At 47.3% G+C, this 12,500-nt stretch overlaps 1 protein-coding gene across 2 annotated transcripts in view; it reads right to left on the bottom strand.

Moving 5' to 3' along the window:
• The window catches only part of sgcz (sarcoglycan zeta), an 83,537-nt gene that overhangs the window by 64,367 nt on the left and 6,670 nt on the right, over positions 1-12,500 (bottom strand). For both annotated transcript variants that reach the window (XM_030788188.1, XM_030788189.1), the window contains exon 2: positions 5,831-5,932. In XM_030788188.1, coding sequence (XP_030644048.1) covers positions 5,831-5,932 — 102 coding nt within the window. The remainder of the gene's footprint in view (positions 1-5,830; positions 5,933-12,500) is intronic.

The following is a 12,500-nucleotide window of genomic DNA, read 5'->3' as shown; positions in this document are numbered from 1 at the left end:
TGTGTGTGTGTGTGTATGTGTGTGTGTGTGTGTGTGTGTGTTAGTGTATGTGTGTGTGTGTGTGTGTGTGTGTGTGTGTGTGTGTGTGTGTGTGTGTGTGTGTGTGAGAGAGAGAAAGAGGCAGAGAGAGACAGAGAGGCAGAGTGAGACAGACAGGCAGAGAGAGACAGACAGGGAGATAGAGACAAAGCACACATGGAGACAGGAGGACTTGTGTGTTGGTGTGATAGGACACCAGAGGCTGTTTGGTTTATTCTCTTAATTAACTGTCTGGCTGTTGTTCTGATGACAGCAGGTGAGATCACCCCCTCCCACTTCCCAAAAAAACACCTCTAAATTACCCCAATGTGAACTCAGACTTAGTGAGGCTTCAGTGACTCCACTGGATTTGATTAAATACCATCTGAATAACACACTCTGGGCCACTGTGGAGCGTAGAGGATAAATAAATACAGGCTGTGAGAGACCATGTGATCTCCTCTCCAGGGACACAGACTTCACATGATGAAAGATAAAAGTCTAATAAATAAATAAATACATACATAAAAAGCATTTGTGTGTGGACAGACATCAGAGTGGATTACTGTACGCACTGGCCTTCATCAGCCCTGGGTCCTCCTGAAGTGGATCATTTATGTGGTATATAATAACAGTCATAACGCACAAACACAAATATAAAAATCATCAATCATTACTCACTAAGCCGTCCGACGAGGCTTTATGTTTTCCTGACTGTCTCTCAACACGCTGACGTTTACAAATCTCTTCAACAATAAGGGTTTTGATACCGTTAGCTATTAAATCATGGTAATCAGAGATTAAACTGACTATAAAAGCATTTAGGGAATATGATGGCACTGTCTCACGGTGTGTGCGGTGTGTGTGTGTGTGTGTGCCTGTGAGTGTGTGTGCGCGTGTGGGTGCGTGCGTGTGGGTGTGTGTATTTTATGATACCACCTCTGAGATGAAGAATTAATACTGCCTTTAATTCTAACCCCATACGTCCTGAGGAAGCAGGAGACTGCGGTTTGCTCAGTGTCACTCCTGTTATGTGTTACAGGACTGACATTTTGACAAGGCTCCTGCTAAAGCCTTGACCACAGCTACGCCTGCCCTCTGGCCTGGTCTCGAAAAAAAGAAGAGGAAGAAGACGTCGTCTCTGAAAGTTGACTGGCACCGTCAGCCTTTAACGTCACAAATGTGGCATGACATCGTCAGGCCGTCTCCATGGCGATGAATAATTATTCGCCACAACCTGGGTTTTCTGGCAACGTGACCATCCAGGACAAGCAGAATGGCTGTGTTCTAAAGAGTACAAACAAACCAAAACCAACTCCACAAGCTATGTTTGTTTGTTTGTTTGTTTGTTTGTTTGTTTGTTTGTTTCTTGAGTCTTAAAAAATATCGAAAATGGGAACCTGAAGACAACGTCGGGGTGGCAGCGGTGTTTGGACTTTTATAGCGGCTGTAATTATGTCCTAATGCTCAGGTGAGGCAAGTTTTCTCCCTCGTTTAAACCAGAGAAAAGTCTCAACACAGCCACTCAAACAAGGCACCGGTGTCACCAGGGACCACTCCAGCCAAGAGAGAGAGAGAGATACAGAGAGAGAGAGAGAGAGAGATACAGAGAGAGAGAGAGAGGGAGAGATACAGAGAGAGAGAGAGAGAGAGAGAGATACAGAGAGAGGAGAGGATAAGGATGGAAAGAGACAAAATGATAGATGATGGGAATAAAAAAGTGAGTGAGAGAGAGAGAGAGAGAGAGAGAGAGAGAGAGAGAGAGAGATGTACAGAAATGAGGGGGGCGGGGGGGGGGTGGGTACAAAGTGCATGAGGTATGAGAGAAATAAAAAAAGAAAAACACAGCAAAACAGAAACACAGGAAAAAAACAACTTTTTTTCCCCTTTCTTGTCAGGTTCATAGTCACCGCACCTCCCAGGAGAGACAATTATAAAAGTGTGAGAACATAGAGGAGGCGCAGACTCATCAGTCACACACACAGTAATAGTGGGAGTCGACTCCCTTCACCTTATCTGTCCAGACCGGGGACGAGCAGGTGACTGCGCGTCTCCACAGCGCCTCCCAACACACCCCCACCCACATTAACCCAAGCTCTGCCCAACACGCAGGCGCTTTATAACGTCCTGTTAGAGCGTCCGGCTGCGGCAGCGTGGCACTGGCAGACGGCTCCGGGCTGCTGGAGGAGGAGACTGTGTGACTGTGTCCTGCTGCGCTGGCCGTATTATTGTTTCCAGCAAAACGCAGCCAAGGAGACACATAATTGCAGAGATAAACCTGGACCAACACAGACATTTGCCATGGTATTACTTGGCTATACTACTGTGTCTGTGTGTACGCGCTTTTGTTTGCTAATCTGTCGGGGGGCCTAAGCTGTATTGTGAGGAACAGAAAGATGAAATGGAGTAATCAGTGTTTTTAAAGAGCCTTCAGAATGTCTGATGCATAGGTCACGACCTGCGACCCCTGCGGAAACCTGCGGCGTCAGAGAGACAGATGGGATGAGGTGCTGGAGTAATAGGAGACAGTGACGGAGTGACTCTGGGGCAGTAATGCTTAGTCATACAGACGATTGGAGCACTTAACGTCACGGGATGTGATCAGAGAAGAGCTTAGATGAAGTTATCACTCTGTGTCGCAGCCAATCACAGGGCAGTCCTCAGGGCTCTGCCCCCCGACCCCGCCCCGGTCTGAGAGATGAATTTGTCTTGTCTAACCCGGTCAAGCATCGTGTTCACTCAAACTTTCATCTGTACGGTACGCTTTGTCATTTTTACGGGAATAAAAAACAGACATCAGGTGAAGGAGAAACCTTTGTCTACGTGTCCAGCTAACAACCCCCCCCCCCCCCACACACACACACACACACACACACACACACACACACACACACAAGCCCAGGCAGGGATATTTTTCTGACCAGTGCCAAAACATTTTTCAAACCTTATACTCTGACTGACAGATCAGCTGCAGAGCCATTTATTAACTGAAATGAAAGAAAAAACAGAAAAACAAAACAAAAAACAAACAAAAAAAAAATCATCAGGATCCCAGCGAGGCTCGTTTGCCAGCCCACCAACTGCTGTGAAATTGTAAATTCTGTTTGTTTGCCTAGTTCGCAAAAAATAAACCAAATGACCCCTTCAAGCACATATGCAAAACGGCATTATGTAAGAATGTAAATTGGTATAATTACGCTTCCAAAAACAGCAGCACAGTTTGGAGTCCTTTTTTTTCCCATTCTTTCCTCCATTTTTTTCCCCCACATAATATATATGTAGAGTTTTTGTTCTGTGTGTATGTGGGTGTTTTCTCCTTCTCTTTTGGTTACTCTCCTTTTTAGATCATGCCATCAGTTTCTGCTTCTCCTCCTCCTCCTCGAAATCTCTCTTTTTTTTTAATCTCATTTACTCTTTTTCTCCATCTCTTTTTCTCTCTCTCTTTTAGCCTAATTTAGACATGGCTGATTCCCTTGCACTGCTGTTCCCTATCACTGAAAAAGCTGTGAAACCCCCACGCCGGCCTGGGAGGATGCAGACTTCTGATACACGTGTAGCTGTCAGTGGCGTCTCCTCACCAGGCTGCAGAGGGCTTTTCCACAAAGAGATAACATTCACAATGTGGGTGGAGGTTCACCCTGTGCTCCTCAGACCTGTTCATCACTCATCTACCCCCACCCCCCCCCCCACCTCACAGCAACAAGGAAATGACCCACTGCAGACCTCCCACCAGCCAACACTGTCTATGTCTGAGTCCTGTTCACGCCTGAGTCCTGTTCATGTCTGAGTTCTGTCCACGTCTGAGTCCTGTTCATGTCTGAGTCCTGTTCATGTCTGAGTCCTGTTCATGTCTGAGTTCTGTTCATGTCTGAGTCCTGTTCATATCTGAGTTCTGTCCACATCTGAGCCCTGTCCACATCTGAGTCCTGCCCATGTCTGAGTCCTGTTCATGTCTGAGTTCTGTCCACATCTGAGTCCTGCCCATGTCTGAGTCCTGTCCATGTCTGAGTCCTGTCCATGTCTGAGTCCTGTCCATGTCTGAGTCCTGTTCATGTCTGAGTCCTGCCCATGTCTGAGTTCTGTTCATGTCTGAGTCCTGTCCATGTCTGAGTCCTGTCCATGCGGCCACTGGCTGCACTGCTCTCTGCTGTGTCACTCACGTGTCTCTTCCTCTCTCTCTGACTGATGGAGTCACTCTCTCAAACTATGCCGCTGATCAAGGCTGAGCAGGGGTCAAACCAGGTCAAGAAGTGGGAGGTGGGGGAGTCCATGTAGTTGCAGCCAACATTTATACCGATGAGGCTTCCCAGCTCTGTCCTGTCCTCCCTACACGAGAAACCCCAGGATACCTGGATTGGCCGAGCCCGGCCAAAGGACCACCTGCTTTCTGTGGTCGCGTTTTCCATTTTGAGGAAGGAAACAGAAATAAAATGGATGCCAGCATGGCACATGGAAGGGGGCTCATCCGTCTGTTCTCTGTTGGGCTCAGAGCGAGGAAAACACACTCCATGGGGCACTCAGACGGGGAGGGGGATCACTGAGGGGTAATCAGTAGTCTCATCGCTAGCATAGCCAAACCACTTCACAAAAGGCAAAATGTTCTTTGATTTATTGAGCGGGGACAGAGAGTGCTGATAAGGTTATCCGTGTGCCTGTAAGCCCTTACCATCACCAATTAGTGCAGACTCACAGACTCAAGAACTCACAGACTCAAGGACTCACAGATTCACAGACTCACAGATTCACAGATTGTCAGACTCACAGATTAACAGACTCACAGACTCACAGACTCACAGATTCACAGACTCACAGATTAACAGACTCACAGACTCATGGACTCACAGACTTGCAGGCTCACAGAATAACAGACTCACAGATTAGCAGACTCATGGACTCACAGACTCACAGACTCACAGACTTGCAGACTCACAGATTAGCAGACTCATAGATTCATGGATTTATGGACTCACAGATTCACAGAATCAGGGATTCACAGATTAACAGACTCACAGACTGAAAGACTCACAGACTCACAGATTTACAGACTCACAGACTCCTGGACTGACAGATTCATAGATTCACAGATTCAAAAAAAGAGACAGTGGTCTGAGTTAGCAATGGTCTTATTTAGTTTTTATCTTGTACCCCCCAGCACAGCAGAGTCCGACAGCTCACAGTCATCTCTGCGCCTGACACTGGAACACATGTCACTGCCAGCGCAGGATCCACAGTGGTGTGTGTGTGTGTGTGATATGCCTGTCACATACACACTACCTGTAAAACCACCTGCACACTCAGAGCCCCCCCCCACACACGTGTTTTACACCCTCCTGTACACACAAGTCTCAAACCCCCATATATATTTGACTCACATACCTCCCCCCTCCAAACATACGTGACTTGCACTGCCAACACACACATGTTACAGGCAGAGCTCATATAGAACCAGACAGGTCATTGCTACCCTCCACTACCTGCCATCTCTGGTTATGCCTGGGACGGAGAGAACTGAAAACCAGGGGTGGGGGGTGGGTGGGGGGGATTAACATATGCCCTCTCTCCTCTTTACTTTCATTAGCCTCCAACCAACCAGCTGACCAATACCCTCAAACCTGGTCCCTGTCAGGACCTGCTTGTTCCAAACAGCTACACATACCACACAGGCCTCAAAAGCCCAGCAGAATGATGGAGAGAGAGTGACTGAGAGAGAGAGAGGGAGAGAGAGAGAGAGAGAGAGAGAGAGAGAGAGTAGGGAGAGACAAGGAGAGAGAGAGAGAGAGAGAGAGAGAGAGAGACACAGAGAATTCCTTACCCGTCTTGACTGGATCTCTTTAACGTAGAGAGGGAGGAGAAATTCTGAAACACCTTCTAACCTGATTCCCTCTTTGGTCACACGAAGGTTTCCCATTCCATCCTAGACAAGACATAGAGAGAGAAAGAGAGAGAGAGAGAGAGAGAGAGAGAGACAGGTTTGTTAGTCAGTGAGACATCGCACCCACACACCATTCGTCAACCAAACCATCATGACTCACTCAACACATGGGCATTAGGAGCCCTGCTCAAGCACAGCGCTCTGATCTTTCTCCAGTGGTGTCATGACATTCAGAGATGCCTGCAGATATCCATCTCACACACCCAGACACAGCCCTCCTCACAGTGCACAAGCCAAGCAGTTCACTTCAGCACATCATTCACCCTGCATACCTATTCACTCAGAGTAACTAATCAAAAGACCATGAGTCAAAGCAGGACATGAGCCTCTTCGGGGGGAGGGGGGGGGGGCTGTAATACGGCTGCAGAACGGTGACACTGTTTTCTCTGGCTTTGTCTTTCATACGCTCATGTCTAGGTCTAAACGAGCACACTGTCAGGGGAAGCTTGTCATTTTCAATCTCACTCTCAGGTTAGAGTTTTGTCTTCAATCTTTAGGAACAGAAAGAGAGGAACCCTGAAGCTATTCCTCTCTCTCTCTCTCTCTCTCTCTCTCTCTCTCTCTCTCCCTCTCTCTCTCTCTCTCTCTCTCTCCTTCTGTCTGTCTATCTCTCTCTCTCTCTGTCTGTCTGTCTATCTCTCTCCCTCTCTCTCCTTCTGTCTGTCTATCTCTCTCTCTCTCTCTCTCCCTCTCTCTCTCTCTCCCTCTCTCTCTCTCTCTCTCTCTCTCCTTCTGTCTGTCTATCTCTCTCCCTTTCTCTCTCTCTCTCTCTCTCTCTCTCTCTCTTTGTATGGTGGCAAAGACGTTCTGGTGCTGCTGGTAGCACTAACTGCAAAGCCGAGAGGTGTTCTGTTACTTCAGCAGGCGCGCAGTTTCCGTTTTAAATAGCATTTACTCTGTCGACACACACACACAGACACACAGGGCCAACGTAGAATGTGACAGGGTGGAAGTTTTGGATGGGTAATATGTTCCCTCTTGCAGTGAGGCTAAACGCTGTTGGAGAAGATCAGAGGCGCTGTTTGACTGAGTGAGGCAGACAGTGGGTCTGCCTGCTGTATCGCGTCAGCAGCAGGGTAGGATGGGGTAGGATACAAAGTGCTTTATCCAAAAATAAAAGAGAGAGAGAGAGACTTCTGATTGACAGTGATGAAAAGAATGAAAGCTCGTGTGTGTGTGTGTGTGTGTGTGTGCGTGCGTTGGGGGAGAAAAAACTGTTCACTGGATGAATTCTGGAGCAGTCTAAAAATGGAGAGGGGGGAGTGACTGAGTGAAACAGCAGTAGAGAGAAAGGGAGTCTGTCACTAGGAGAAAAGCAAGGAGAGGGATCATGGGAAAGGAATGATATGGTGGGAAAGGAAGGGCATTATGGGCAATGAGAGGTATCATGGGAAAAGAAAAGCATTGTGGGAAAAGAGGGAAAAGAGAGGCATTAATGGGAAATGTTTTCTCTGACTAGGCCGTTATAGCAAGCTGAGGATGATGATGGTGCCTTCCTGACATTTTATGACATCTCTTTTTTTATCCTCAATTAACGTTGAGTACGTCTAGGACAGAGACCCTACTCGCCATGTCATAATAGAACTACATCATATTCATAACCAGTTTGGTTATTCATAACCAAATTCATAAATTTGGGTCTCCCTCAACCCTAACCCCAACCCTATCCCTCACCCTTTTAAACAGTGCTCAGTTACGTCCTCAATCTGACAAACTTCAGCCATGCAAACACGGGCTATCTTCAGTGGAGCAGCCACAGAGCCATCAACACTGTCGTCTTTGCTGACCGATGTCGAATAACTGACCATGCGTTAGCTTGTTGATAGGGGGGGGTTGTGTGATCACAGCACACAGGGGACAGTGTGTAAACAGATCACGTGCACACAGGGGACAGTGTGTGAACAGATCACGTGCACACAGGGGACAGTGTGTAAACAGATCACATGCACACAGGGGACAGTGTGTAAACAGATCACATGCACACAGGGGACAGTGTGTAAACAGATCACAGCACACGGGGACAGTGTGTAAACAGATCACGTGCACACAGGGGACAGTGTGTAAACAGATCACAGGCACACAGGGGACAGTGTGTAAACAGATCACATGCACACAGGGGACAGTGTGTGAACAGATCACGTGCACACAGGAGACAGTGTGTGAACAGATCACATACACACAGGGGACAGTGTGTGAACAGATCACATGCACACAGGGGACAGTGTGTGAACAGATCATGTGCACACAGGGGACAGTGTGTGAACAGATCACATACACACAGGGGACAGTGTGTGAACAGATCACATGCACACAGGGGACAGTGTGTGAACAAGTTACATGCACACAGGGGACAGTGTGTAAACAGGTCACATGCACACAGGGGACAGTGTGTAAACAGATCACGTGCACACAGGGGACAGTGTGTAAACAGATCACGTGCACACAGGGGACAGTGTGTAAACAGATCACATGCACACAGGGGACAGTGTGTAAACAGATCACAGAACACGGGGACAGTGTGTAAACAGATCACGTGCACACAGGGGACAGTGTGTAAACAGATCACATGCACACAGGGGACAGTGTGTAAACAGATCACGTGCACACAGGGGACAGTGTGTAAACAGATCACGTGCACACAGGGGACAGTGTGTGAACAGATCACATGCACACAGGGGACAGTGTGTAAACAGATCACGTGCACACAGGGGACAGTGTGTGAACAGATCACATGCACACAGGGGACAGTGTGTAAACAGATCACGTGCACACAGGGGACAGTGTGTAAACAAATCACGTGCACACAAACTTTATCAGTTTCATCATGTTTTGGTTGCACTGACACAGATCTCAGTAAACTGAGCCGGGCCAGAACACTGAGTTTCCAGCACCACGCAGGTGGTTGGGGATAAGCACTTTCTAAATGTGCAATGCTACATTAACAAAAAAAAAAAAAAAAACAATTATGAGCTCAATGGGTGTTTATTTGTTGCAGCAAAGCAATAAACCAAGCTCTCCATCCGACAGACAAGCGGTCCGCGAGGAGGAGCCTGATTAGAGGAGGTGATGGATGGGGCGTGAGTTCTGCTTTTGGGCCGATCTGATGCAACATTCCCTGGAAATATTATAATCGTGGACTCATCCTAACGGCCTCAAATTAATCCTCCCTAACAAATGGCGACGAGCTGCCAAACACCACACTGTGCAATACATAACTTCGCTTGGTCAATAAAAACAAAGAATCAAAAAAAAGAGAGAGAGAGAGAGAGATGTTTAAGCAACCCAGCAAGGTTATGGCACGGTGGCACACAAAACTGATTTTCCATTATTCCTTACAAATAATAATTGTTTTTTTTTTTCTGTTTCAGAATTTAATTCCTGCTGGAGGTAAGTGGAGTTTAAATTATTACGACTCATTACAAGGGCAGCTCTCTGTTTGTGACTTCACCCCCACCCCCCCACACCCGCCCCCCCATCTTTAGCAATGCTGCTTTGTGTTCGTGGCAGCACGGAGGGATCAATGGTTTATCGGATTTCAACAACCTTTGGTGGACGCCGCCTTTAAAAATTAATGCCAGACAACAGACCAAATAATATGAGCCCAACCCTACCTTCTCCCCCTTTTACTGTGCCCCCCCCCCCCCCCCCCCCCCCCGCTCCACCAGATTACCCGCCTGGGAGGTGTGGTAATACACAGCCCTGTTGTGTTTATATCGATTCTCCCTCTCCGCGGAAATTACTCCAAATAAATAGCGTTTTATCCGTGATTGCAGAGGCCAAGGTAAGGGAGGGGTTTGCTGTTATGCACTCTTCTGGATCCGAAATTAATATCTCAGCCCCCTCCTCCGCACGCACACACACACACACACACACACACACATATGCATTCATACACATACACACACATACGCATTCACACACACATACATACTGCTGCAGTCCAATGGCTGGACAGTGTGAGCAGTTGTTCACCTTGTTGATTTCCATTTGCCAAACTCTGATAGCTTTTGATTCATTTGTTTGAGTTGGTTTACAGCGAGAGTGAGGAATGAAGCTACAGACTGTAAATGTTGGAGGTTTGTCTTTAAGCTCAACTGCACTGCAATTATCAGATACTGTGTACAGACAAACTTCCACTATATCTCAAACTTGGTGTGAATTATTTTTACTTACAGGTTTAATGATGAAAATGGCACACCAACTTTACTGTCAAACAAAGGACAACAGCAGTGCATGTGCAAAAGTCACACGCAGATGAGGTGACACGCAGATGAAGTGACACGCAGATGAAGTGACACGCAGATGAGGTTTTATTGTTGTCCAGCCATATCCGATGTAGGTACGGATGGGATCATTTTCCCTGAAATGGAACTTAAGTGAACCATGACATTTTGTCATGAGAAAAAAACTGAGTAGAGAGGCCCGTTTCTGTCATCAGTCAGTTTTGGTAAAAAAAAAAAAAAAACGCTTTGCCGTTGTGCATTAGCGTACATCTGTCCAACACCAACCAGCACATGATCAATATTTGTGATGTAACCTATAGATGAAAGCCCTGACACAGCCGGTTCCGCCTTCCTGGCCCTGACTGGCTCCTCGACACTGGACCAGTAAGTCTCCTCTGCCAGTCAGTTCCACGGACCTGTTAGCACCACACCCAGACGCATCCTGGTCGTCTTTGCTGCGGCCGACATTTAGAGACGAGAGGAGAATGAAGAAAAAAGATATAAGCCGTGAAGAAACAGAGGTCGGTGTCAGAGGGAAGGAAAACGGAGACAGGAACAAGAGGAGGAGAAGAAGGAGCTTTGAGAACAGCCTCCAGCCGTTCGACCCGACAACGTCTTTCACCAAAAGGAGGCGCTGGCCTTGAGTCCTCCCATCATCCTCCAGTGCTGAGGTAAAGCTGCCCCCCACCCCCAAACCTCCCCAAACCCCCCAGGCTCCAACACGTCTCTGAGTGCCATTAGATTTCAGATAGGCGCAGCCCTGGATGCCGCCACCCCCCCCCCCCCCCCCCCTCCGCCTCCCTGCCTCTGAACAGCAGCCGCCCTCAGCTCTCACACTAATGTGAGTTGACAAACTTGATGTTAATTGGGATGCAGATGAGAGAAGTGGTCCTGACAGCACGTCTGAACTTTTGATCCTGTGTCCTTTAGCGACACACCACCGTGGGCTAATTTCAACCTGTCCTTACAGCCGCGGGGGACTGGTCACCAAAGTTTGTTCCTTACCCAAAACATTTAACAAAAAAAAAAAAACAAAAACAAAAAACTTTAGACAAAGTTTTAAAGCTGGCAAATAAAGGAGTGGAGATAGAATATCTTAAAATGACTTTCCTCAGCTACCGTTCCTATGAACAACAGCCTATATCATGTCGCTTTAGCCCTCAAATCTCTGGCCAATCATCAATCACACACGGCTCTGCGCTGTTAAAGCCGCCCTGGTTAGATATTCTGTCCAGTCAGTGACTTGAACTGAAGTTTTCCAAAAATCAGGTTTGGAACCACCTGTCCATTCGTTTTGATGGATGGGTTTAACATGTGGAGAAGTTAAGAGGCTGATTTTGGTGGATGACTTTGTTGAAAGCATAAAGGTTCACGTTTATTTTCTCCAGTACACTCTTCAGAGACACCCAGGCTGTTCTGGGGAGGAAATTAAAATTCTAATCATAGACAGACAAATAGTCAAAGAAAATGAAGGGTGATTTTCAATTAGTCACCTGAATGTCAGTTAATTCCCCCTCAATTCGACAGAATTAAAATGGATTTGACCCCAACTCTGGCTCCAAGTCTGCTGGGTTGTATCATCTGATTCTGGTGTCCGTTTATCATCTCTGAGATGATCATGACGGAAAAGGGAGAAGAATTTTGAAATTCCTCACATCTAATTAGATGCAGGTTAAGTTAAGCCGGTACGTACCTCTCTGTCTAAACGCGGTCGTGTTAGCTGAGCTAACATACCCGTCGGATTTCATGCTCTTACTGCCTCTCTCTCAGAGCTACAGGCATCTCAGCACATTTTCAGTGCAGAATCCTTTAAATGTTCCCCTCTGTGTCAGTGCAAAGACAGACCCAATCCACCGGACGCCCGTGGAGAAAAAAACCAGGCGCTGGTTGAAGCCGCACACATGTGGTACGTGACTATGGCAGACAGAAGGGAAAGGTCAGGGAGGCTGAGAGGCTGAGAGGCTGATGGCCGATGATATCTCTGTGCTTTTTGAGCAGGGTAATAATGTCTGGGAGTGTTTACAGCGGCGGCCTGTGTGTGTTTACAGTGTGTTTACAGCGGGCGGCCTTTTCAGAACAGTGTGACCAGAGGATGGGAGCCAGGCTAACCGTGGCGACAGGTCCGCTGAAGACACCAAAAACAAACTGCTAAAGCACACAGAGCAAATCTTCTATTCGCTTATATCTGTTAATGTTCAAATGGGTGCAAAAAACAAGCATCCCAAACTCAGAGAGAGAGAGAGAGACAGAGACAGAGACAGAGAGAGAGAGAGAGGGAGAGAGAGAGAGAGAGAGAGAGAGAGAGAGAGGCAAAGCGCGTATTGATT

This window comes from Chanos chanos, chromosome 11, assembly GCF_902362185.1.
Source record: "Chanos chanos chromosome 11, fChaCha1.1, whole genome shotgun sequence".
NCBI classification, from domain to species: domain Eukaryota; kingdom Metazoa; phylum Chordata; class Actinopteri; order Gonorynchiformes; family Chanidae; genus Chanos; species Chanos chanos.
Note: the sequence above shows the minus strand (reverse complement) of the source record. Positions and strands in the feature narration are given on the sequence as shown.